The following is a 24858-nucleotide window of genomic DNA, read 5'->3' as shown; positions in this document are numbered from 1 at the left end:
TTATATGAAATTCTAACTGAAGGGGGTATCCCGTATTTTTGTTTGCTGCCTCTGGCCACGCTGCACAGGGCGGACATCTTTGCGGTGGATCCGGACACGGGCACAGTGACAGTGAGGAACAGCAACCTGTTGGACCGAGAGCAGCAGGCCGAGTACCACCTCACGTTGCAGGCCACAGATGGCGGGAACTTGTCGGGCTCCACTACGCTGCACGTCGTCCTACTGGACATCAACGACAACTCCCCTGTGGTCATCGGCTCCTATAACATCTTTGTCCAGGAGGAGGAGGGCGACGTCTTCGTGACCATCCAGGTGCGGGCTGGCCTGGACTCGGCGGCTGGGACAGGGGCGGGGGACCGAGCCTGGCTCTGTAGTCATGCCGGCCCTGGGTTGGAGTCTGGGGTCTCCTCTGGGGTCCTGAGAATGTTTATCCGTCTCTCTGGGCCTCTGTCTCCTCTTTGGAAAACGAGGACAATCATGGTCCTTGTTCCTAGGGTCACTTGGGGAATAATGAGATAATACATGTAAAGGTCTCAGCACAAAGCCCAGCACAGAGCATGTCCTCAAAAACGTACTGCTCTTTAATTCCAGCCCCTGTCTCATTGCAAAAAGGGTTTGAGGTGACTTTGATGAAAAAGTCAGGTAAAAAAACCGGAGAAATAAGGAAAAAGGGAAAATGAGAGTGGTGTTGCTAATGGGCACAAAGGTAAAGTTAGAACCCAGACCACACAATTGCAGGAGGGGAGCTGAAAATTCAGTTCTGGGCTTCCTGATAGCCACTGCAAAAAAGGAAATACCAGTAGCCAGGTTCACAGAGTCTATGAGATAAAAATCCACGATTGGCTCCAGACAAACATCAGAGGCAAGCATCTCCCGGAGTCATCTGAAAGGGGGCCTTGGAAGAAGTGGGAAAGAAACCAGGTCCTCAGAATGGCAATCACGTGGCCACAGAGCGCACTCCTACTCCCGGGGCTGTGAGGTCTGCAGAGCACATCCCCATCCCTGGGGTCCTGACTGACTTGTGAAGCAGACGCTCTAATGTTCCCCAGTTCACAGAAGGACACTGAGGCCAGAGAAGTGAAGTGACTTTTTTGGGCTTGCACAGCCAGTAGGTGGCAGCCCTGAAGCCAGAGCTCAGACCTTTCTGCCCTGAAACCTGGGCTTTTTCTTCTTGCTCCTCGGGTCTGTGGGTTCCGTGGGGCAGGAGCATTTTAGATCTGCTGCTGTAACCGCAGTGCCCAGCGTGAGCTCTGAGAAGCCCTTGGTGAATTAATTGGCCTGAATTCAAAGTGCTGAGAGGTGAACAGACAGGGTCAGGCTTCTGGAAAAACCACCTCTGGCTGCCTGTACAGGAGGCATTTAATACACAAGATCCCAAAGGAACTGAAATGAAACAGCTGAAGGTGGGGGATGGGCAAGGAGGAAGGGACAAGACGAGGTTCCAAGTCAGAGTAGCCCAGCTCTGGATTCAAAGCCACATTTGCTGAATAACCTGCGGTGCACTAGGCCCTTTGCTGGGCCCCAGTCCCCTGAGATGAATCCACCGTAATTCCTGCCCCCACGTGACCCTCATTTAGGGGGAGGGTGCCAGACACCCAAGGGCGTCACTTGTGCTGTGTTGAAGATAGCTCCAAGGATGCGGAGGCCCCGGGGAATCACCAACCTGGCCTGGAGTCAGACAGAGAGGTGTAGAGGGCGTTCAGGGTGAGAGGAAGGCCTATGCAAAGGCCTGGGGGCAAACCTGCTGTATTCTTCATGCTGGATCACCCCAAAGGCAAACCAAGCACACATTCAGAACCCTGGCAGGACAGGAACACACACACACACACATGCACGCACGCGTGCACACACACACACACGAATTGGGTGAAGAATCAGCTGTTTTAAAAAAACAGCACTGAAATAGTCATTGTGGGAAAATCAGAATCTCGTTGGACTTCACACTTATTTTATACTTGCTTGTTTTTGAATCTCGAATATTTATGATATACTGCCCCATGCCTCCTCTCCACTAGAACCTCAGCTTCGTAAGGGCACTGTCTTGCTCATGACTCGGTGCCAGCGTCTAGAACAGGACTGGGCTCATGGTCGGTATGCAGTAAATGTTTGTGGGATCGATGAATGACCTCAGGGCTTAAGACCTCAGAAGCCCTTGCAAGCCATGGATCTGACCCTCTTTGATGGGAGACTGAGGCTGAGAGATTGGCCCGTGTCCCACTGGCATTAGGCCCAGTTACTGCCTTTATGGGCCAGTGCTGGAGGGGGAGGCCAGGCTGCAGGGGAGGCGCTGGGGAGCTGGGTAGCCCCTGAGACCTAATGTCCGGATGCTGGTTCTCCCACAGGCTCAGGACAACGATCAGCCCAACACCAACAACAGCCGTCTGCATTTTAGCCTGCTGCCGGGCCCCTACAGCCACAACTTCTCGGTGGACCCTGATAAAGGGATTCTCAGAAACCTGGGGCCCCTTGACCGAGAGGCCATTGAACCTGCCCTGGGGGGCCGGATTGTGCTGACCGTGCTTGTGGCTGACTGTGGCGTGCCTGTCCTCAGCACTGAAGTCAATGTCACCATCAACGTGGAGGTAAGGCCTGGCTCAGCCACAGGCAGGATGCCAGGACGGGCCCTGTGTTGGGGAGCTCCCAGCAAACGGCCGGAGCCCCCACCCCTCCAACTGGAGTCACATTTCTGCCCTTTGCAGTGTGGTGGGCAAGAGAGTTCTGGAAGTAGGCTGCCTGAGTTAGGGTTCTGGCTCAGCTGTGTGGCCTTAGGCAATCACTCAACCTCCCTGTGCCCTCACCTGTAAAATGGTGATAAAAATACCAGAAAGGGAGTTAACGAACGGACAGTGCTTTGCAGAGTGCCCGGCCCAACGAAGGTACTCAGTGTACGCAGTCACCCCCCTGCCCCCGACCTCCTCGTTCCCTGGTTTCGCTTTGCTCAGTTTGGGTCAGCGGCAGTCAGCAGCGGTCTGGGGGCAGATGGTCCCCCTTCTGCCGTAACAGATCGTCAGGAGGTCAGGAGCAGCCTAGCGACGTCACAACGCCCACGTCATCGCCTCACTTCATCTCATCGCGTGCGCATGTCCTCATCTCACATCATCATAAGTAGGACGAGTACAGGACAGTCGCATATTTGGAGAGAGAGACAGGGAGGAGCCACATTCACATTGGCTGTTATCACAGTATATTGTTATAACTGCTCTATTTTATTATTAGTTCTTATTAACTATTTATCATTAGTTATTATTAGTTATTTTATTATTAGTTATCTCTACTATATATAGAATATATGGTATATTCGATGCCTAATTTATAAATTAAACTTTATCACTGGTATGTACGTATAGGAAAAAGCGTAGTGTATACAGGTTTCGGTACCATCTGTGGTTTCAGTCATCCGCTGGGGGTCTTAGAACGTTTCTCCCACAGACAGGGCAGGAACTTCTTACCATATTGACTCTAATTACCATTCACAAAGTTCTACTGAAACTCTCCTATCGCCTCCCCACCATTCAAAGGTAAAGAGAAGGGGTGAAAATCAGCATTTACAGGGTTTACTACACACCTGGCCCTGCAAGGTAGGGATGGTTATTACCATTTTATTTATTTTTTATTAAAGATTTTATTTATTCATTCGACAGAGAGAGAGACAGCCAGCGAGAGAGGGAACACAAGCAGGGGGAGTGGGAGGGGAAGAAGCAGGCTCCCAGCCGAGGAGTCTGATGTGGGGCTCGATCCCAGAACGCCAGGATCATGCCCTGAGCCGAAGGCAGACGCTTAATGACTGAGCCACCCAGGCGCCCCTATTACCATTTTATTGATCAGGAAACTGAGGCAGGGAGGGTGAGAGGCTTGTCTGGGGCCGCAGAATGGGGTTTTGAACCCAGTCTGTCTGGTTCTTAGGCTGCCACCAGCCCACAGGGCACCTTCCTCTACAAAAGCGTTGTAACAAATGGGCGCCTCTACAATGTCTGTGATGCGGGTGGCGCCCCCTAGGCCTGTGCAGTGCACAGCCCACACCACCCCACAGTGCAGCCCTGTGTGCCACTGCGGTGGGATGTGCTGCTTTCCTGCAAGGATCAGAGGGAGACTTAAAGGAAAATGGAGAAACAGAAGCCAAATTAGGACTTGTCAGCTTGTTCGGCTGTCCTTGGGGTGAAGTAGGCCATGAAGAAGGAAGAAAGCAGAACTGTGTTTAGTGAGTGAGTAGGTCCTTTCACACCCCCAAACTAGTCCTCACAACTGCCCCTAGGGTGGGGACTATGACCCCATCCTGCAGATGAAGACATTGAGGCTCAGAGAAGTCAAGTCACATGTGAGGCAGAGGCGGGGCTGGATTTAACTCAGAGCTGTGCTCTTGGCCACCCCTGTGACTTAGGAAACAGCTGGCCACGTGCACTGAGCCAGAAACGCCATTCTGGGCAATCACCAGCAGAAAATACATCTAGTTAAGGGGGAGATGGCTTTGTTTCCAAAGATGTCTGTCGAACCATTCTTTAGAAAAAACTGAAGGCAGAAGCAGCACGTGTGGGCTGCCCCGGGGAAGGTCTGGAAAAGCCAAGGGCACCCCCAGCATACACCGGTGTTTGGGGAGGAAGCAGTCTGGAGGCAGCTCCGTGCGGTGACAGCAGTGGCAGTCTCTGTAGGTGTGGGTGGCCAGGGCTGGAGAGGGTAGTTGAGAACAGAAAACACTGGGCATCTAAGGCCAGGACCAGGCCTAAGCCTTGGCAGGCGCCCGGAGCTCAGCTCTGCCTGAGCACAGAGCAGTGTCATGGGGTCGCCTGAGCGCAGGAGGGACAGGAGAAAAGAGGGGACAAGGGAAAGCTTGGGCCATGGGGCCTTTGTGGAAACAGCAGTATTAGTACCAACACAATAAATCCGAGAGATGGGGAGTCAAGCTGGGCCGGACAGGGACACTGATAGGGACTCAACCGCCCTTCCTGAGAGCAGAGTCTGAGATGGCTCTGAGTTGTGGTCGGACAAACAGGGTTAGGAGCTGGGGCTCCCTGAAAGTGTAAAACTACCTTCAGAGGTCCTGCCACAGGCCTGTGAGCCCCAGGTGTGCGCCCTGGGCTAGTTCTCTCCTCTCAGAGGCCCTTTTCTCATCTGTGAACTGAGGAGACGTTGAGTGAGAGTCTGTGCCTTGGTCAGAGGAAACGCGAGCTTCTCAGTCTGGCTCTGGGGAGGCTGAACCGTGGGGGCTCCTGAGGCCCCCGGGCTCAGAACTTCCTCTGCCCGCAGGACATCAATGACAACCTGCCCATCTTCAACCAGTCCGTCTATTCCTTCTCGGTGAAGGAGAGGGACCCAGGTAAGTTCTTTCTGGGTCAGGCGGGGCACTGGGGCTGGGGCCCAGTGAAGCATCTGACCCCTCCCAGGGGCACTTGAGGGAGGCGAGGGCAGAGGAAGCGTCTGTGGCAGGGCCAGGGTCCCTGTGAAGTCTGCCCTCATCCACAGGAGAGCTGGTGGGCGTGGTGAAGGCCTGGGATGCGGATCAGACGGAAGCCAACAACCGCATCAGCTTCAGCCTGTCGGGGAGCGGCGCCAACAACTTCGTGCTCCGAGGCTCGCTGCTGGGGTCTGGGTGGGCTGAGGGCCACCTCTGGCTGCCCTCGGACGTGAGCCTGGACTATGAGACACAGGCCGCCTACAATCTGACAGTGAGTGCCGAGAACCCAGACCCCCAAGGGAAAGAGGCCACGGCAAAAGTCTTTGTGTCCGTGGAGGACGTGAACGATGAAGCACCCACTCTGGACTCAGCCTCGCTCCGGGGCATCCGTGTAGCTGAGAACGGCTCACAGCATGGCCTGGTGGCCCAGGTGATTGCCCGGGACGTGGATACCATGGCCCAGTTGGAGGTACAACTTGTGAACGTCATCTGTACCAAGGCCAGGGTCAACGTGGGCAGCCTGTGCCATGGCTGGTTCTCTGTGCTGGCCAACGGCTCGGTGTTCATCAGTCAGAGCGAGGCCATTGACTATGAGACCTGTGACCTGGTCACGCTGGTCGTGCGGGCCTGTGACCTCACCACGGACCCGCGCTTCCTGGCCTACAGCGACAACGGTGAGGCGGCCCGCCCGCCGGGCTCGGCAGGCTGCGGCATGGGGGCCACGGGCTGGGGCCCACGAGGCTGGGGTCTGACTTCCGGCCCCAGGCCTTAGCAGCTGTGTCACCGGGAAAGTTGTGACACCTCCCTAAGTTTCCATCCCCATCTGTCAAGTGGCGCTGGGCAGTAGATTGGCCACGAAGACGAGAACATGCGAGAAAAGCGTTTAGCGCGGTGCCTGGCACAGACTCGCTGGTGTCTTGGGTGCTCATACCCACCTCTGATTGTGACGGCTGGAAGAACCACATTAACAGTCGCCTGCTTTGAGACCGTCCCGCAGCCGAGAGCTGGGCCAGGCACTGTAAAAAACACGTCTTTATGTTACTCCCACACAACTGGTGGGGTAGGGGATCCCTGTCCAGTTTTATAAATGAGGAAACTGAGGCACATGGCGGCCAGATCAGTAACCCAGTTTACACAGCTAGCAAGTGTCAGGCTCATGTAGTGGCCAGGTAGCACGTACCTGGGCCGGGCTGTCCCTGCCGGATGATCTCGGACAAGGTGCTACCCTCTCTGAGGTATGGGGAGGATACTCTGTGCCGCAGAGGAAACTGAGTGGGCACCCCAGGGCAGGAGCAGGGGGCAGTGCATAGGAGATGCGTGGGAGGGAGGCAGCGGGGGTCATGGCTGAGGTGCAGGCTTTCTGGGTCAGGCCTCTGCCTAGAGGCCAGAACCAGCCAAACTTGTTCCTCTAGGAAGCCTTGCCATCACCATCGAGGACGTGAATGACAACGCTCCCTATTTTCTGCCTGCCAATAAGACTTTTGGTAAGTGGCCAGCCCTTCCCTCCATACTCGGCCAGGATTTCCTTTGGGCAGCTCCCATCGACCCCCCTTAGCGCCCTTGGAAAGAAAGGAAGGACTCCAATTCTGCCTCTCCTTCAAGGTTTCAACAGGAGGGGAGACCCCAGCTCTGCCCCAACTCATATCGGACCCTGGGCCAGGGCCTCCCTCTTTGGGCCTCAGTTTCCCCATCTGCACAATGGGAGGCGGATGAGCTGCTAACTGATGACTCAGAGGCTGTTGTAATGGGGGGTTTTGATGATAGAGAGGTTGAGGGAAGTTTTGGGGAGACTGCGTCCTAAGCTGGGCTTGTGATCAGCACTCAGCCAGGTGGGCGCTGGCCCTGACCCCACTGACCCCTTCTTGTCCACACTTGTAGTTATCATCCCAGAACTTGTGGTGCCCAACCAGCAGGTGGCTTCTGTCCAGGTAAGCCCTTGGCTCCTGCCTTTGTCCATCACATTAGCCCCGGGAGACACAGGACCAAGGCCTTCAGGCCTTTTGGCTGCCCCCAAAATGTTTTAACACTAGAAAGGAAATTTATTGGCTCCAACATATGAAAAGAAAACCCCAGAATGGAGATGAACACTTGCCTAATTGATAGGATTAAACTCCATTAATTGTCATTTGGTTGTCATAAAAATTTCATGACCATAAAAACTATTCGTAGGCTAGATTTTTTTTCACTACACCACAATTCTTGAGTCATACAGACAAATCATAACAACTATAAACTAAATGAGTTCCTTGCAGATACATAATTTCCAGAGTGAAATTATAAAAATACTTCCAGGGTTTTACGGCGTCGGACGTGGGAGTGTTTGTTAGAGGGTGCTGGGCGTGCCACGCGGGCAAGCGAGGCCTCCCACACAGCCCAGGCGCTCGGGTCTGGTGGGGCCCTTGCTGACCTGGGGTGCTGCCTGCACTCCTGGGGCTCAGTTTTTCTCCTGGAAGAAGCTGGCAGTTCCTGGCAGTGACGTGTGGGGTGAAGAGGTTGGGGTGTATGTGTGCCCCTCCCTGTGCCATGGGAAGAGGCCAGCCTTCCCCACTTCGAGCTGTCTTTGGCAGGACAGGGTCTCCCTCAGAGCCCCGGTTTCCTCTCATTAAATGGGGATGGTAATTCTCTCTCCAGGTTCTATCAAGCCTTAAAGAGTCCTCTAATCTTCAGCCAATTGCATTCCCATGTCGTGAGTGTGGCCATAGGCTGGAGCCATTTTCTTTAAATTGACTCTTTTTTTGAAACTTAAACACCGGCTTTGGTCTCATTCTGAACAGTGGGCTCACGGGTCTTTGTGTTGGCTATATGTTTCTCTAGAAGGCACTAGAATTAACAAGAATATTTATGCCGTCACCTCCAATCATTTCATGAAATTTGAGTGTCTGTATGGTTGTGTGTGTGTGTGTGTGTGTGTGTGTGTGTGTGGCAGTTGCGGGGGGAAAGCAGGGCAGGATTTCCACATGGGGTGGACTTTGGAGAGCGACTTGTTGAGTTAGGGGCCAGAAGCAGGGACTTGTCCAAACCTGGGTTTGCAGAGCAAGTGCATTCTTTACGGTATTTGTTTAGTTGGGGGTGGCCCGGAGGAGGCTGATGGAGATGCTGGGACCAGCCTCCCAGGCCATCTCAGCTGCTGATTCCTGCTGGGGGTGGAGGGGTGCCTGGCCTGGCCCCTAGGTGTTGTCCATTCTTTCTCCCAGGCCAGAGATGATGACTCAGGGAACAACGGGGCCATCCTGTTCTCCATCCTCCAAGTGGATTTCGTCGCCAAGGATGGAGCCACGACCCCTTTCCAGGGCTTCTTCCGGGTCACTACCTTCTCGGAGGCCAACGTGTTCATTGGCAGCATTGAGTAACTATGGGCAGCCCCTGGATGGGGGGGGGAGGCAAGGGGGCCTCAAGACAGTGAGTTCCCCACCCTGGGAGGTATAAGTAGGTTCCAGAAGACTACAGCTTGGGTACCAAGACTGAGCTGTGCTCATCTGTCTTCAATAGGCTGGTGACCAACCTTGATTCCACTCTCCAAGGCACCTACCAAGTGATAGTCCAGGCCCAGGACAGACCTTCAGTGGGTCCTGCTCTGGAAGCCAAAATCACCCTGAACGTGAGTGTTGGGCCCTGCCTCTGGCCCCCAGTACCCCCAGCCAGCTCCTGGGTCCCTTGTGCCTCATGTGCCCCACGCCTCCCTCCTGTAGCTCTTCACTGTGGACCAAAGCTTCCGTGTGAGGTTGCAGTTCTCCATGACCAAGGAGGAGGTGGGCGCCAACACGGACGAGATTACCGCGTACGTTTGGAGAGCCTAGAGGGGGCTGTGGGGAAGAACAGGGCCTGGGAGTCTGGTCCCTGACAAGACCTGGACGGAATATATGTCAAACCTGTCCCTGACCTACACTTGATTTTGTCCCTGTCTTCTATCTGTACCTGTACCTGCACTTCCTTTCCCAATGCTCTAGAAGCCTACGGTTGGCTGGGCAGAGCGAGGCCTAAACAGGGCCTCCATGTATAGTTGCGAAGTCTGTGTACTGCACAAGGGCATTGTGCTTGCTCAGTCCTAAACCCAGCCCCAGAGGAAGGGCCTGTCTTGTCTAATTTGCACAGAGGTGCTATCTGAGTAGACAGTGAAGTTGGCCGGAGGAGGCACCCCTTTCTAATTCACACAATTCCTAATTCCACTGGCAGAGTCCTGGCCACAGGCCTGGTCTAAGGCCCCTACCCTACGCCTCTGTGACATCTGCTCCCTTTTCAGGGCTCTCGTTCAGGCCACCAGGACTACTGTCTATGTTGTGAGCATTCAGGACATAGAATCCACGGCTCGGTGAGTGCCCACAGGCCCAGTGGTTAGAGTGAGGATGAGAAACAGCAGCATGAGGGGCCTGTTGGGTGGTTCTGGACTGTTTACTCTTTACCCCTCCCCCATTCCAGGGCCCGGGGCCGTTCCTACCTTGATGCCTATTTTGTCTTCTCAAATGGGACAGCCCTGACCCTTGATGAGCTGAGTGTGTGAGTGGGGCTCCCCTTGGGGTGGGCAGGAGGGTGAGTAAAGTGCCTGGGGGATGCCAGTGTTCCTCGGGTCTGAGTGGGACTCTGTGGCCAGGATGATCCGGAACAACCAGGACTCAATGATGGAGCTGCTGCAGCTGGGGCTGGTGGTGCTGGTGAGTGTCCGCTCGGCGGGGCTAATGCGGGAGTTGTGGGGGGGGATGTCCACCCACAACCTCCCTCACACTTCTTCTCCAGGGCTCCCAGGAGAGCCAGGAGTCCGACCTGCCAAAGCTGCTCATCAGTGTCATCACAGGATTGGGAGTGGCTTTGCTGCTGGTCATCGTGGTCATGACCACGGCCCTCCTGTGTACCCGGAAGAGGTACTGCTCCCATCACCCCCGGTGTCTCCAACCCCACTTTTCCCACCATCTGAGACATCGGGTGGGTAGAGAAAGCTTGGGTTTAGGCATCCGGTATATCTGTATTTAAGCCCCCGAGACCCATCGTGGCCACTTGGGTGGGTCATCTCCCCTCCCTGAGCCTCAGTTTCCTTTGCAGAATGAGCACAACACTAGATTCCTCAAGGCACACGAGGATGCAGTGTGTGTCCTGCAACCAGCAAGATGTCTGGCACATACTATGCATTTCATAAATGCTGCCTCTTTTTCCTTTTGCAATATGATTGGAGTCAGCAGCCATATATGCATTTGACTCCAGGCCTTGCCACTGGCCAACCTTGACAAGTCAGTTCCTTTCTCTGGCTCTTACTTGTGCCCTCTGTAAAATGGCACTAACTCTCTGACCTGCCAGGGTTGTTGTGAAGTCACGCTCTCAGTGCCTGCACTGGGCACACAGTGGGTGTGCAGGGAAAGTAGTGACCCCCCCAGCCCCTGGTTCTCCACAGCTACCACCGGAAGCTTCGGGCTGTGAAGGCTGCCAAGGAGGCCCAGAAGACAGCGGCAGGGGTGATGCCCTTAGCCTCTGCCATCCCTGGGACGAACATGTACACCGCTGAGCGGTGAGCGGGGGTCGAAGGGTGGGTAAGAGGCTCCATGGGGTGTCTGAGGTTCACAACTGCTTGAATAGGACTTCTCTCCAGGGCCAACCCTATGCTGAACCTCCCCACCAAGGACCTGAACTTCGAGTCCCAATCCTCCTCCAGTGACCTAGACCACATGAGGTGAGCAGTGACCCTCACAGCCATGCTGGTCAGTGGTGGTGGTGGTACAGGTGGTGATGGTGATGGTGGTGGTGGAGATGATGGTAGTAGTGTTGGTGGTGGAGGTGATGGTGATGGTGGTGGCGGAGATGATGCTGGTGGAGGTGGAGATGGTCATGTGTTGATGGAGGTGGAGGCAATGGTGGTTCTTGGTCATGGACAAGGAAGACTGGGGCTGCTAACTATCTGAGCTCCATCATCTCCCCCACAGTCTCAATTCCCTGGATGACAACTCTGTCGACCTGGAAAAGGACAAGGAGACAACCAAGGCAAGATGGGGGATGAGTTGGTGTCTGGGGCTTCTTGACTTGGGGTCCTTCTCTGAAGGGTGGGGTTCGGGACAGAGCTGAAGGACCTGTTGCTGATAGGCACATGTCTCTGCACCAGGCCCTGGGAAGCCCATGGCTTTGGAATAGGGTCCAATCCTTGCTTTTCTACTGGTTCACTGTGACTTGGCGTGGGTTACTTCCCTCTGGTTCTCAGTTTTCTCATCTGTAAATGGGGATCAGAACACTGACCATGCAGAGCTTTTTGAGGATGAAGTTAGAAAGAGTATGAAAACCACCTGGCATGAAGCAAGAGCTAAAAAAATCTGGTTCCCTCAGTTTATACCCTTTGTATGAAAGCTGGCAGGGTGCAGGGAAGAAATCTGGAGGTGGACATAATCTAATAGAGAGGGTAGGCTCAAATACACAGCAGTGCCACCATTTGTTCAGTAGGTGAGATGGTTCGATTAGATCAACAGATCACACAGCCTGGGCTGCTGCCCGGAATCACACAGGGGAGCTCTTCAGACATGCCGATGAGGTGTCACAGCCTGGAGATTCTGATCCAATGGGCGGGGTGGGCCTGGGCTTGAGCGTGTTGTTAAAGCTCTTGAGGTTCTAATGTGCAGGATAGAGAACCAGGGAGTAGATCAGCAGGTGGGGTGTGGTAATATTGCACAGGGATCTGGCTGTAACATGGAGGCCTCCAAACAGGCCCCCAAAGATGGAGGTCATGGATGGCAATCCAGGGCGCCAGGCAGTGCTGAAGTGGGGTGGATGGCTCATTTCTGGTTGAAGATGGTTCGGGACCAAAACTCCAAAGAATATATCTGGGGGGAACTGAGGAAGAAGAGAACACTCTTGTGGGTTAGAACTTGTGGCCAGACAGGTGGCCCCTGGCGGAGGCCAAGGCTGATCCCTAGAGGGGAGTGGAGTCCCAATTTCAGGTGGGGCTGGACCTGTGGGTTGGGAGGGGCAGGGAGCCTGAGAGAAGAGTCTAGACAGGGAGAAAAGCTGGGCCACTGAGAGCCTTCAAAAGCCAGAAAAGAGCCAAGACTGTCCTAGGATGACAGGGGGATGTTATATTTCAGAGAAATGAAATGCCCAAGGTTCTACCACCTCTCCTGCAACAGTGGGTGGGCCTGGGGGTCTCTGGGTGAGGAACACAGGTGGGGTCTTTTTCCGAGGATCTCTTGGTGCCCCAACTCACCCAAGACCTCCATAAATGTTTGTGTGGAAGGCCTGAGAGACCTGAGAGGTGATCTAATCCAACCTTCACAAGCAACCAAGGCCAGAAGGCTCTGGGTGCTAACCTGCCTGAGGTCAGAAAACTTGCAAGGCAAGGGCAGACCGGAACTCAGGTCTCCTGTCTCCAAGGGTAGGTTGAATTTTCCTAGGCTGCACTGCACCCACGGCTCCCACTGGGGGTCCATGGTGAGGACCCTGAGGAGCCCTGTTTAGTCCTTCCTGGGGCCCCTCAGGATGTTCTACTGTTTACCAGGGTCCGGAAATGCCCTAGTCCGGAAAAAGCCTGTGGAATGCCCTGGGGAGGATGGTGGCAGGGATTCTGCCCCCATAGGTGTCCCTGTGCTGGCGTAGCTGAGCCTGGGGGATGGTCCACAGGAGGGCATCCTTGTGAGGAGGTGTGAGCGTGTGGCAAGCTGCATGGGGAGAGGGAAGAGGAAAGGCAGGAAGATGAGTGTGTGCCATGATGAACTGCAGGTGGGACCCTGGGTGTGACGTGGCCCTTTGAGGGTGGCAGAGGGAGATGCCGAATTCAACCAGGGGCAGCAATGGACAGTTTTTAGAGCCAACAAGACCAGTAATCCAAACCCTGCTCTGCCTCTTCCCGGCTGTGAGAGCCCTCTGGGCCTCAGTTTCCACATCTGTAAAGTGGGGTACAAGATCCCTCCCTCAGGGGGTTCCTGCAGGTACTTTAGGTAATGGATGGACTGCACCCAGGACAGTGTCTGCCCTGGGGTGCAGGTGGCAGAAACTGGATCGGACTGACCCCTGGCACAGGACACAGAGCCTGGCATTATTCAGGCTTGGGAAGGACACCAAAGTCCTGCTGTGTCCGTGGAGCAGGGCAAAGGCCAGAGTAGACCTCTCCACTCAGGTCCACCCCTTCACCTGTTCACCTGAGCCCATCTGCACCATTAGTGGCCATGGTCACCTCTGGGACACAGCCAGGAACCTGAGGCCCCAGGAAGAGTAGGTGGGACCCCAGTTAAGGAGCCATCTGTCATGGGCTTGGAGACTCCCTTAAGGACTGGGGAAATCACCCCATCTCTGCCCTTCACACTTCCCTCCTTCTCCCCACAGAGTGAGCCCCTACACAGTCCGATGGAGCTAGATACAGAGCCTCTGGGCGTGGTGCTGTCAGAAAGGAAGATGGACAGAGGCGGACAGCAGGCGTTGTCCTTCACCAATGCTGGCCTGGACACCACAGACCTGTGATGTCCCTGCCACAGGACCCTTGCTGCAGAGCCCCACGTGGGCCCCCACTCTTCTGGTCCACCTCAGAAGAGGTTTTGTCACCCCAAACCACACCTACCCCTCTCTGAACACAATAACATATGCTACTCTGTCCCCTTCTGCTTGTAGCCAATCACAGCTGACAAGAATTGGGGGATATTTTATTACCAATGTATGTTGTGACAGTTTGTAACCAAAAACTGTGGCTGGAGGGGTGGGAACGGGGTATTGAGTGGTCACAAGGGACTCGTGGGGCTCACAGCACATGGGGATGAGGAGTGGGAGAGGGCAGCTATTAAAGGACAGCTGTGGTTGTAGAGTGAGCTCTCTGTCCTGCCCCCAATACCCAAGACCAGCTGTCAGGCTGCCTGGGACCCAAGAACCTTCCATGAGCTTCTGACTGTGATTCCCAGACCCGTCTGAGACTCTCCTTTCAACTGCTGCCCCAGGCATTCCTGCAGCTGCCTTCCCCGGGTCAGGAATTGTGAACAGTGTCTAGTGAGGGTGGACAGGGCTGGGGGCTGGGCCAGATGAGGGGGAGACAGGAGTTGGGGATGACTACCAGCATGCAAGACATGCCCGGGCCATGGGGGCCAGCCCACTGCATGGACACACACACTCTTCCAGGGGCCCCATATTTGGAGCCTTGAACTCTCAGGGGTCTCTCACACCAATCCTTGCACACTTGGACCTTTTGTACACAATCTCTCCCATTCTGGAGACCTGGTGGCCACTGAGGACTTCAGCCTACCAGTCTGGACATCTCAGGAGCCTGCCGCAGCTCTCAGGGCTGGGCCTGCTGGGCAGATCCCCGAGGTAACCCAGTGTGACAGGGAGGGAGAGGAGCTGAGAGCTGGAAGGGGACAGGGGGGTGTCATGGCTGGGTTTGTGGTCCCATGACCATGGGGGGGGCCGGGTAAGAGAGGGTTCATTGGTGAGTTTGGCAGGGGAGGAGGCTGGAAAGAAGAGGATGAGAAGGCCCTAGAGGCTGCCCACCCCTCAGGAGGCCTCCCGCCCGTCGAGGGGATCCCTTCTAGGATCTTGGGGTCAAGAAGGGAGCCTGAAAAGGTTGGAAACCCGGGCGTACAAAAGGGGAGAAGATCATTCGGCCGTGGGTCCGGCTCGGGAGCAGCACCGCGGCCGGCGCACACTCTGCAGCAACGCGCGGAAGAGGCCGGGTGGGCCACCGAGCGCGTCTCGGCGGCGCCCAGCGACACCCAGGCCCGCGTCCCGGCGCGAGGGTGGTCTGGGCGCGGGGCTGGGCGCTCGAGGCGCCGCCTGGAAGCTGAAGGCCGGGCCGCCCGCGCCGTCCTGCGGAGACATGGGGCTCACGGCCACCGACACGCAGGCCAGCGCGCCCGCCTGCGTCCCCGCGTCCTCGCGCGGCGGGGCGCTCGCCTCCCACGACGGCGCCTTAGTGAAGTTGTCGCGAGTCCGCGGCCCAGGCGGGGGCCCTGTGGCCTCCGGGCCGGGGCTTCTCTCGGCCCCAGCGGCCACCAGGTCTTTCCGACCTAGGCTGGAGACCTCTGTGCTGGGCTCGGGCACTGGCTCCAAGAGGCCTCCGCCACTACCGGCCCCCGCGAGAGAAGGGCCTGGGCCGCACGGTTTGCCTTCTGACTGCCTGGAGGAGGAGGCATCTGCCTTCTCCAGAGTCAGAGGGGCCAACTTCCCAGAGGCTGGGGACTCTGCTCTTCTTGGAGGCGCAGCACCGGCCTCCCGGGGGGTCGCAGGCTCCACCTTCCCAGAGACAATGGGGTCTGCTTTTCCTGAGGCTTCCGGCTCCCCTTTCTCCAGGGCCAGCGGCTTCTCCTGCAGAGAGGCAGCCTCTGTTTTTCCCGATGAAGCAGGGCCCTCCTGCCCAAGGGGCTTTGTTTCTGCTTTGCCCTCAGACCTGGGTTCTGCCTTCCCTGAGGCCCTGGGGTCCACCTTGGTGGAGTTCATAGGATTCCCCTTCTCTGGGGGCAGAGGGTTCACCTTTCCCTCCGGGACAGCTTCTGCTTTTCCCAAGGATGCCAGGACTGTTTTTTCTAGAGTCACAGGGGCCACTTTTCCGGAAGACACAGAGTCCGCGTCTCCAGGGGGAACGCTTTCTGCCTTCCCTCTGCTCACGGCGTCTATCTTGCCCACGGTCAGGGGATCAGCCTTCCCTGAGGCTGTGGGACCCACCATTCCAGAGGCCGTAGGACCTGCCTTCTCTGAAGACAGTGGATCTGTTTCCCCCTCAGTCTCTGTCTCAGCTTTTACAGAGGATGAGGGCCCTGCTGTCCCCAAGAATTTGGGATTCCCTGGACCTGAGGGCCCAGGGTCTATCCTTCCTTTCGATTCAGAATTCACTTTTCCAGAAGATGATGCTTTTGTATTTCCCACAGAAATGGGATCCACGTTTGTGGAGGGCACGGGGTCCTCCGTTCGTGATGACATAGTTTCTGTCTTTCCGGTTGACCTCGCTTCTGCCTGCCCAGGAGACAAGGGCTCTGGCTTTCCTGAGGGCCCAGGATCCACCTTTCCCAAAGAAACTGGGCCCACCCTGCCCGAAGGCCCAGGATCCACATCTTTCAAAGACGTGGTTTCCGTCTTTCCTGAAAATACAGCATCCAGCTGCCCAGCAGACGTGGTTTTGATCACTCTCACAGACGTGGGCTCTCCCTTTCCCGGGGAGGTAGGGTCCGTCTTCCCCAGGAACTGAGGGTCCTCTTTTGTGGAGGACACAGTTTCCACACTTCCCATACATGCAGGGTCTGTCATCCCCGAGTGAGTAGCATCCATCTTTCCTGAGGACCCCAGAGCCACTATTCCCGGAGACACAGGCTCAGTTTTGCCTGACGACCCTGCGGTCAGTGTTGCCAAGGACCCAGGGTCTAGCTTTCCTGCAGCTGCAGAATCTGTGTTTTCCAAGGACCGAGGACCCATCTTTCCTGAGGGCCCAGGATCTCTCTCTCCCAAGGACACAAGATCTGCCTTTCCCACCGAGGCAGCAGCCGTCTCTTCGGAGGCCACAGGAAGCTCCTTTCCTGAATACCTGGGCCCCTCCTTTCTCGGGAACTCAGGATCGGCTCGGGCAGAGGCTGCGGGACCCTCCCTCCCTGGGGGCACTGGACCCCCCTTGTCAGAGCACACAGGGTCTACCTTTCCCAAGGGTCCCGGATCCTCCTTTCTCGGAGTCACAGGATCCATCCTTCCAGAAGACAAAGGATCCCCTTTTCCCAAGATTTCAGGTTCTGTCTTTACTACAAACATGGGATCTGCCTTCCTCAAGGACCCAGCCTCTTCCTTTCCTATGGAAGCGGAATCTGCCTGCTTTGAAGACTTGGAATCCATCTTCTCCAAAAACATAGGATTTCTGTTCTCCCAGGATGAGGGATCAGTTTTCACTGAGGACACAGGCTCTGGCTTCCCAGAGAAGGTGGTTTCTGATGTCCCTGAGATCAAGGCTCCATGTGCCCCCAATGTCTCCTTGGTAGCTGCCTCTTGGGGAGGGATGTAGGTCAGGGAGGGGCAGGCCAGGCTCCCGGCAGGACCCTCAGAATAGGAAGCCCCTTCCCCAGCCCCACTGGGGCTGCTGTGTCTAGAGTCCATGCCTGGGCTTGGGGCGGGCTTGTGCCTAGGGGGTGCAGGGCTGGCCTTTTGCTGGGAGGGGCAGCAGTCCCTCATGGCTGGGTTCCCAGCCCCCAGGCTCCCATCCTGTGGGCAGCAGAGGGCTGTGGGCTGAGGTGCTGGGGGGCTGGAGTTCTTTCAAAGAAGCTGGAGCCAGGCTGGGTCTTCAGGACTGCCCAACTGCCCTTATGACCATACTTGTGCCCCAGGCCGCTATCTGGTTCTGAAACACAAAGAAAACAGACTCAGACTCAGGGAAGACCCAGTGGGGAGGAGACTTTATCTTCTCCTTCCCACCCTTCTCCTAGCAGCTGGGCCTCCTCACTGGGTTCTCTGCCTCCACCTGGTCCTCTCCTGTCCCACCATATCACTCCCCTGCTTCTCTGCTCCCAGTCGTCCTCTGGATAAAGGTCAGACTTCCTAAAATGGCATTCAAGGCCCTTCACAACTTGGCCACAGTCTTTTTTTTTCTTTTTAAAAAATTTTATTTGTTTATTTAAGAGAGAGAGAGAGAGAACATGGGGAGGGGGCAGAGGGAGAGGGAGAGAGAGTCTCAAGCAGACTCCACACTGGCCTAGGAGCCTGATGCCAGGCTCAATCCCACCACCCAGAGATCACAACCCGAGCTGAAACCAAGAGTCGGATGTTTAACGGACCAAGCCACCCAGGCGCCCTCACGGTCTAACTTTTCAACTTCATTTACCATCACCCCGTGCAGCATGCACCCTTCATCTTCCTTGTTGGCCCACCCCATACAGCATGCTACCATGAAGTTATGCTTTTGTCCTCTAGGCCACAGGTCACAAACTCTGATGCCACAGGGGCCAGGTAGGCAATTTCAGTGAGGGAAGCAGGCTGGGTATAGAACAATAGGGAGTGCTAAGGAAAGCAGCAAAGCAGAGAGTGCATGCCCTGTCTAAAGGGGGAGCCACCCCTTCACTAGCCAAGTACTGTTCTGCAGAAATGCATCCTGGTAGTATCAGCGAGTAGCAGGAGATCCAGAACTTTAACAGAAAATATCCTAATTCAAGATCAAAACAGAAAAACACTATGTGGGTCAAACAAAATATGTCTGTAGGCCACAGTTTGGGTCTGTGCAGGCCCTGGAGAGATGTAAATGATTTGTAGTTGAGGAAGGGACATGGTCTGAAATATGAGATTTCAAAGACTGCCCTGGGATGGTGTGGAGGTGGGAGGAGAGGGGCTATTCCACCATTCTTTAACCTCTCATCCTTCCAGTTCTTCATTCATTCACCCAGCCCTTCTCTGCAGTAATCTAGATGAGAGCTGGCACAGTAAAGGTCCAAGGGATAGAGAGTTGGCAGAATGGAGAGGTCCTGGGGAAAACTGACAGGAGCCAGCGGCTGTAGGGGGTGGCAGTAGGTGGCCCGCAGGATTCTGGCCAGGGCTGGGGGGTGTGAGGCAGATCTGGGGAAAAGGGGAGTTGTGTTTTAGACAAGCTGAGTGTGCGGCGTCTGGGGGATATCCAGGGAGGGCGTCTGGCAGGCAGCTGGATCTGCAAGCAACTTCATTTTAGCACACATCAGCAGCCAGAGCGAGCAGCGCGCTGGATTCCCCCAAACCTGCTCCACCCACCATCTTTCCCAAAGCCATCTCGCTGGCACTCAGGCCAAAAGCCCTAGAATCACCCTTGACTTTTCTCGCACACCCGTGTCCCATCCATCAGCAACACATAACAGATCTCCCTTCAAAATACAGCCAGAATCTGGCCACTGTCCCGAGCTGAACTCACACTATCTCCCTCCTGGATCATCCCAGCTTTTTCCTTCAACCCATACGGTTCATTCTCAACACAGCAGCTGGAAGGGTCTTAGGAAGCTTCTTTTGGTATGCCACTTTGTGATGCATGGAAGCTACCCAAGGTTCTCATCCCACTTCTGCTGAGAACCAGACAGTGTCTCCCCATCCCATGCCAAGTAAAAGCAAACTCCTTACATGTCCCTGCATCTTCTGGCCCCATCACTGATCCTGGTCTTGTCTCCTACTACTTTCTCTCGATTATGCTGCTGCAGTCACACCGCCTGCCTTGCTGATCCTTGGACACGCGCTGCCTTGGGGCTTTTGTACTAGCTGTTTCCTCTGCCTGGAATGCTCTCCCTCCTAAAATCTGCATGGTCTGCTCCCTGCGGCTTTCCCTGACCCATCCTTCCCAGCACGGGTTGGCACTCTCCATCCCCCTTGCCTTGCTCAGCTCTTGTTCATAGTACCCGTCACCATCTGATATATCACATACAGTTGTTTATTACTTATGGTTTGTCCCTCCTATTAGAATGCCAGCTCCAGGAGGATGGGGACTTTGTGGTATTTACTTACATACCCTCAGGGTTGAGAACAATGACCGGCATATAGTAAGCCAGTAGCCCCCTAGGCATATTTGTTAAATGAACAACTTGAATGATCTTTTTAAGATGTTGGTCCAACATGCCACTCCTTGGCTCCAGCCCCTCCTTGCTCTTGCTAGGGAAGTAAATTGGCTGTAATCTTTTTGGAAAGACATTTGTCAATTCCTATAAAAGCTTACAATGCACTTGGCATTTAGGTCAGCAAGCCCACCTCCAGGAATGGTCTTGAAGATGGATCGATGGTGCACCAAGAGTGCACGAGAACATGGCTGGTGATGGGGAAAAAACCAGAAGCCAGTTCACGAAATACGGGGCAGCCACATGGAACCCCCCACAGCTGTCAGAATGTGTGGAGTGATGAGGAAAGATGCCCAAGATAAATTAAGTGAAAAAAGCCAGGGCTAGTGGGATTCCATGCATGCTGACAAGAAAAGGGATAGATATACATATATGGGTTTATTTATTAAAAAAAAAATTTACAAAAAAATTTATAAAAAGAAAATTTCTGGAAGGAAACTCATGAAACTTAGTAGCAATTGCCTCTGGGAAGTGAGACCAGGGATCTGGAGGTGGAAGAGACTTATTTTTTTGGTATGCCCCTTTGTGATGCATGAAATTTTGGTTATGTGTGCATATATTATTATTTTTTTAAAAACAGGAAAAAAAGAAACCTAGGAGTCATTCAGACTCCCTATTACCTTTAGGGTCAAGTCCAATTCTATAATGTGGTTCCAAGCCCCTGTGTACTTACTTACCCGCTAAGCTTTACCTTTTAGTATGCACTCCCCCAAAGTCCATACAAACACACACACACACCCGTGCACACACACGCAGGCACACACGTGTGCGCATGCACCATACCCTCTCTGGGCTCATGCCCGGCTTCACAGTTTCTCTCACCTCTGCCTCTACACACCCTCTTGCCTGACTCTCATTAAACCTTCAGGTTCCAGTTCCAATGTCTCCTCTTCCAGGGAGCTTTCTTTGCCCACCAGCTTCCTGGGAGTTCTTATGGCTTCCTGTTCTTCCCCTAACCAGACACATGTCACTCTGCCCTTTATACCCCTGGATCCCCGCCTAGACCTTGAGTCACTGGATGGGGATTGAGCTGACACTAGTCACCACTGTGTCCCCAGGCTTTGGCCTTATGGGACTTGGGTGGATGGGGGTCATCACCAACATGGGGACACTGGGGGAGGGGCAGTCCTGCAGAGGACAATGGGGCACTTGGGTTTGGAAACTGAGCTGAGGTACTTGTGTGACTGTGGGAGGGGGGCAGCTGGCTTACACACCTGATCGAGGAAGGCCCCTCTGAGGAGGTAGCGTCTGAGGCAGCCGTCAAAAGGCCGGAGGGGCTGGAGTGAAGTCGGAGGGGGAGAGAGAGGAGGCAGTTACCCACTTAGCAGCTCTATGAGCTCAGGCAAGTCCCTTCTCACTGGGGACCCTGACAAAGCCATCCCTGCTCCCACGAGGCTGCTGTGAGGGTTAGAGAAGATGAGGGGTGTGCGGGACTCTGCTCACTTTAGGGCTGGGCTGTGTACATGAAAGGCCTGTTTTTATCTCCTCAGCCTGTCAGAGCCCAGCTGTGCTCCCAGGAGGGGGCAGGGGACCAACGGCCTGTAGCAGAGGCACAAACTGGCAAAATCTAGCCCTCAGACCTGCTTGTTTGACCCAGAGTGCTGAAAAGAAATTTTTAAAGGAGTTAACTGATCAACATTTAAAAATTAGAAGATGTCATGTGAAAGTCAGATTTCCAGACTCTCTTGGAAAACTCCAATTTGGCAATCTGAGCATGCTTCCTGCGTGGCAACAGTCAGCCGGAGCCAAGCAGTGGCTGCTTCTTGGATGGGGGGTGTGCTCTCCAATTAGCCACAATCTCCACCCCTCCCTATGGTGTCCTGGACACTGGGGCTGACTGCCCATTGCTGGCCATCACTGACTCGTGTTTCTTATAGCCAGCCCCTCATGTGGACTATCCCCCTGGCTTACAGCCACCTGACGTTTGACGCTGGACCTGGATGCTGAGAAGGGTGGGAGGTGACCTCGCACATATCAAGCCTTTATAGTACGTTTACTCTGTGCAGACCCCATACACCTGCCAGGCAGGGCCTGTGTTCTTATTTTCCATAAGAGGAAACTGAGAGGCAGGCATGGCCCAGCTGGTAACACGTCTCTTCTGAAAACCCCCGTGGAAAAGGTTGGCTTCTTGGTTCCCAGCGTGCAGTTCTCTGATACTGAAGAAGGTCTGGGGTAGGGATGAAGAGCTTGGCCAGGGCGTTAGAAAGATGGGCCAGGTGCCAGCTTGGTCACTGACTTGCTCCATGAATTTGAGTATTTCCACAGTCTGGGCCTCAGTCTGTGAAATGGGGGAAGGGAGGTAGTTATATCTAGAATTGCTGGCCCAGCCCTGGGTTTAAGATTTGCCAAGATACCATTCTCAGAGGTTCTGCTGCTCACAGTTCTACTGAGTGCTTCCTGGCTCTCGAGGGATCCTCAATACCCTCAAGCCACTTCTCCAAGAGGCAGCGTGGGCCTGGGGTGCCCCCTCCTTGTGCCCAGCCCTCCCACTGGAACCCAGCTCCATCTCCCACTGGGCCCAGCACTCTCAGGCTCATTTGGTCGTCTGGACTCCACAATTATTTCATGAGGGGGGCACTGTCATTCCATTTCACAGATGAGGACACTGAGGTCAGAGGGAGAAAAGACTTGACAAGGGCGCACAGCTGGGGCAGGAGGCTGTGGTTCCAAGCCTGCTGTGTCTGAACCCAAAGCCTGGGTTCTTCTTACTTGTATCAGCTAAGATTTTGGACACTGACGCTTGGCTCTTAAAGCCCCTTTCTGCTCTTTGGGGCCAAGCCAAGGGTCCTCCCGATCCCCTGGACCTGAGGAAGTATGAGTGTCCCCACATGCACACACCCACCAAGATGAACAGATGAGTCTGCATGCTATGTGACCTGATTGAGGTAAAAGATTGAAATGATCCCCTAGGTGTGTGGGCCAGCTCACCTGGCATGCAGAGGAACGTGGAGACTGCTTATGGATGTCCGTGCCAGCTTAGACCAGCTGGAGAGCTAGGACCTGGCCCCTGCATTCTGCTTAAGCAGAGCTTGGTGTGTATACATGCAACTTGTATGTGCACAATGGCCTGTGTATTTATGTCTTGTGTGGGGGGGCCACTTGGACCCTGTGGGTGTGCACATGTGTGGCCACATGGCCTCAGCGTCTCTTAGAGAGCTGGCCTGGCTGCATGCACAGGTGCCTGTCCCCACCCCTGGGCAGAGCAGCCTCTGTGAATGCTTATTCTGGCCCAGAGACCTGGCCAGCCCTTTCTTTCTCTTCTAGGATTTCTTCCCAATGTGAAGCCAGGGCTGCCAGGCACCTGCAAACACCTCCTCCCATGTGATGAGACCAACAAAGGCTTGCAGCGCTTTAGCAGGTGTGAGCGTGTGTGTGTCTGACAATCCTGGTCTGCTGCCCCTCACCCTCTCCGCCCCTTGTCTCCTAGTATCCTTGGAGCAGCAAAGCCTCCTCTCTGGGGCTGTAGGGGAGAAAGAGTCTTACAAAGGGTGATAGCCATACCTTTTTCCAGAAGTGGCCCCCAGACCATCCATCCATTCATCCACAGGAGGGCAAGAGTAGATTTGCAGGGGTGTGCACACTTGGGCTGAGTGAGTGCAGGGGATGGGCAGCAAGCTAAGAGATGGAGAGTATGGGAGAGGAAGTGTGTGCACAGCCTACTCCAGGGTCTAGGGGTACATGAGGGACACCGTGAACAAGTGTGAATAGGGACAAGCAGGCCAGAGCAGGGTGGCTGTGAGTGTGTTTGATAAGGGAGTATTGCTGAGTTGAGTGTGCTGTGATAGGCGATGTCTGGTGTGAATGCGTAGCTATGCCTGGGTGTATACGCAAGGCTCCCACTTGGTGTACCGGGTGGGTGCACAGGTGGCCGTGTGTATGAGTGTGATGGAATGACCAAGGGCCATTGTGTGTGTGTGTGTGTGTGTGTGTATGTGTGTGTGAAAATCGTGGCCTCACCCAGGAGTGAGGTGCCGGTGTGTGAACGCGCTAAGTGTGTGATGGGGTGTGTGATGGTGCCCCAGAGCGTGTGCCACACTGAGCGTGCGATAGCCAGTGTGCTCATTGGTGCCAGTGGTTCCGGTGGAGCCACTTGAGCACAGAGCTCGCTGGGGGGGGGGTAAGATGAATCAACGCGGGCGGACCCCCTTCCCCGCGGTGGCGGGAAGCGTCCCCTCCCGCACAGCCCTGTCGAACAAAGCGGCCGCACGAGGCGAGGCCGGGCGCGGTGTCCCGGTCCTACACACGGGGCTGGCCGGCCCTCAGGGCCCCTCCAGTGCCCGGCCCCCGACTGCGGGACCCGCCCCCGCCCCGCCCCGGCGAGGAGACTGGAAATGGACACCCGCCGCCCCCGGCCGCGGCGCGCACACACACACCCCGGGCGCACGCTGGGCACTAGCCACGCATGGTGCGCGAGCCCNGCGGGCGGACCCGCGGACTCCGCGCCGCCGTCCCCCGCGCCCGCTCCGCGCTCCCGCCTCGCGCCCCGCCCCGGGCATGCGCGCTGGCCGACTGGCGGCTTCCAAAGCCGGGAGGGGGCGGTGCCGGCGAGGCAGAGGAGGCCGGAGGGAGGGAGGGAAGAAGGGGCGCCCCTCGTCCAGCGCTCCTCACCGCGGTCCGGGGGCTCCTGGGTTCCCCGCCCTCCTCGACCGGGTTCCCATTTCACAGACAGGGAGACTGAGGGGCGGAGCGCCTGCCCATTTGCTGCGCTCCTGTTGCGGGCGGGGCGCGTTGCCTGTCAGATCTCACTCAATCCAGCCCCGCGAACACCCTCTACTACTTTTACAGAGGAGGAAATTGGGACTCAGAGAGGGAAAGCCACTTGTCCAAGGGCACGCAGCGCCTGTATAGGGACCCAGGTCGGCGCGATCTCCGAGCTCCCCCTGCGCGGAAATTTCCCGCCTCCGCCTTGGCCGCACTTCCGGCCTTCTCTCCGCGCACCCCGCCCAGCCCCCGCCCCTTTGTCTCGCCACCGCCCCCGCTCCCGCGAGTTGAGGG

At 55.5% G+C, this 24858-nt stretch overlaps 2 protein-coding genes across 3 annotated transcripts in view; one reads left to right on the top strand and one right to left on the bottom strand.

Annotated features, from left to right (window-relative positions):
• CDHR2 (cadherin related family member 2) overlaps nt 1-14137 on the top strand; it is a 35562-nt gene extending 21425 nt beyond the window's left edge. For both annotated transcript variants that reach the window (XM_034656701.1, XM_034656702.1), the window contains exons 16-32: nt 69-312; nt 2343-2582; nt 5242-5311; nt 5458-6063; nt 6802-6873; nt 7268-7317; nt 8584-8735; nt 8879-8987; nt 9079-9167; nt 9630-9698; nt 9806-9883; nt 9978-10038; nt 10121-10245; nt 10770-10883; nt 10965-11045; nt 11296-11353; nt 13676-14137. In XM_034656701.1, the coding sequence (XP_034512592.1) occupies nt 69-312; nt 2343-2582; nt 5242-5311; nt 5458-6063; nt 6802-6873; nt 7268-7317; nt 8584-8735; nt 8879-8987; nt 9079-9167; nt 9630-9698; nt 9806-9883; nt 9978-10038; nt 10121-10245; nt 10770-10883; nt 10965-11045; nt 11296-11353; nt 13676-13810 (2353 nt within the window). In that variant the 3' untranslated portion in view covers nt 13811-14137. The remainder of the gene's footprint in view (nt 1-68; nt 313-2342; nt 2583-5241; nt 5312-5457; nt 6064-6801; nt 6874-7267; nt 7318-8583; nt 8736-8878; nt 8988-9078; nt 9168-9629; nt 9699-9805; nt 9884-9977; nt 10039-10120; nt 10246-10769; nt 10884-10964; nt 11046-11295; nt 11354-13675) is intronic.
• A 792-nt stretch (nt 14138-14929) lies between these two features.
• GPRIN1 (G protein regulated inducer of neurite outgrowth 1) lies at nt 14930-23888 on the bottom strand. The gene is made up of 2 exons (XM_034655654.1): nt 23365-23888; nt 14930-17645 (listed from the first exon to the last, which is right to left on the bottom strand). Exon 2 carries the CDS (start codon nt 17477-17479, stop codon nt 14930-14932), a length of 2550 nt encoding a protein of 849 aa, XP_034511545.1. The 5' UTR covers nt 17480-17645; nt 23365-23888.
• Between the last annotated feature and the right edge of the window lie 970 nt (nt 23889-24858).

This window comes from Ailuropoda melanoleuca, chromosome 3, assembly GCF_002007445.2.
Source record: "Ailuropoda melanoleuca isolate Jingjing chromosome 3, ASM200744v2, whole genome shotgun sequence".
Classification (NCBI taxonomy): domain Eukaryota; kingdom Metazoa; phylum Chordata; class Mammalia; order Carnivora; family Ursidae; genus Ailuropoda; species Ailuropoda melanoleuca.
The sequence above is the reverse complement of the archived record's forward strand: the minus strand, read 5'-3'. Positions and strand labels throughout refer to the sequence as shown.

Coding starts and splice junctions, on each gene's coding strand:
- GPRIN1 (XM_034655654.1), bottom strand. CDS start 17,479: ATGAGGGACTGCTGCCCCTCCCAGCAAAAGGCCAGCCCTGCACCCCCT.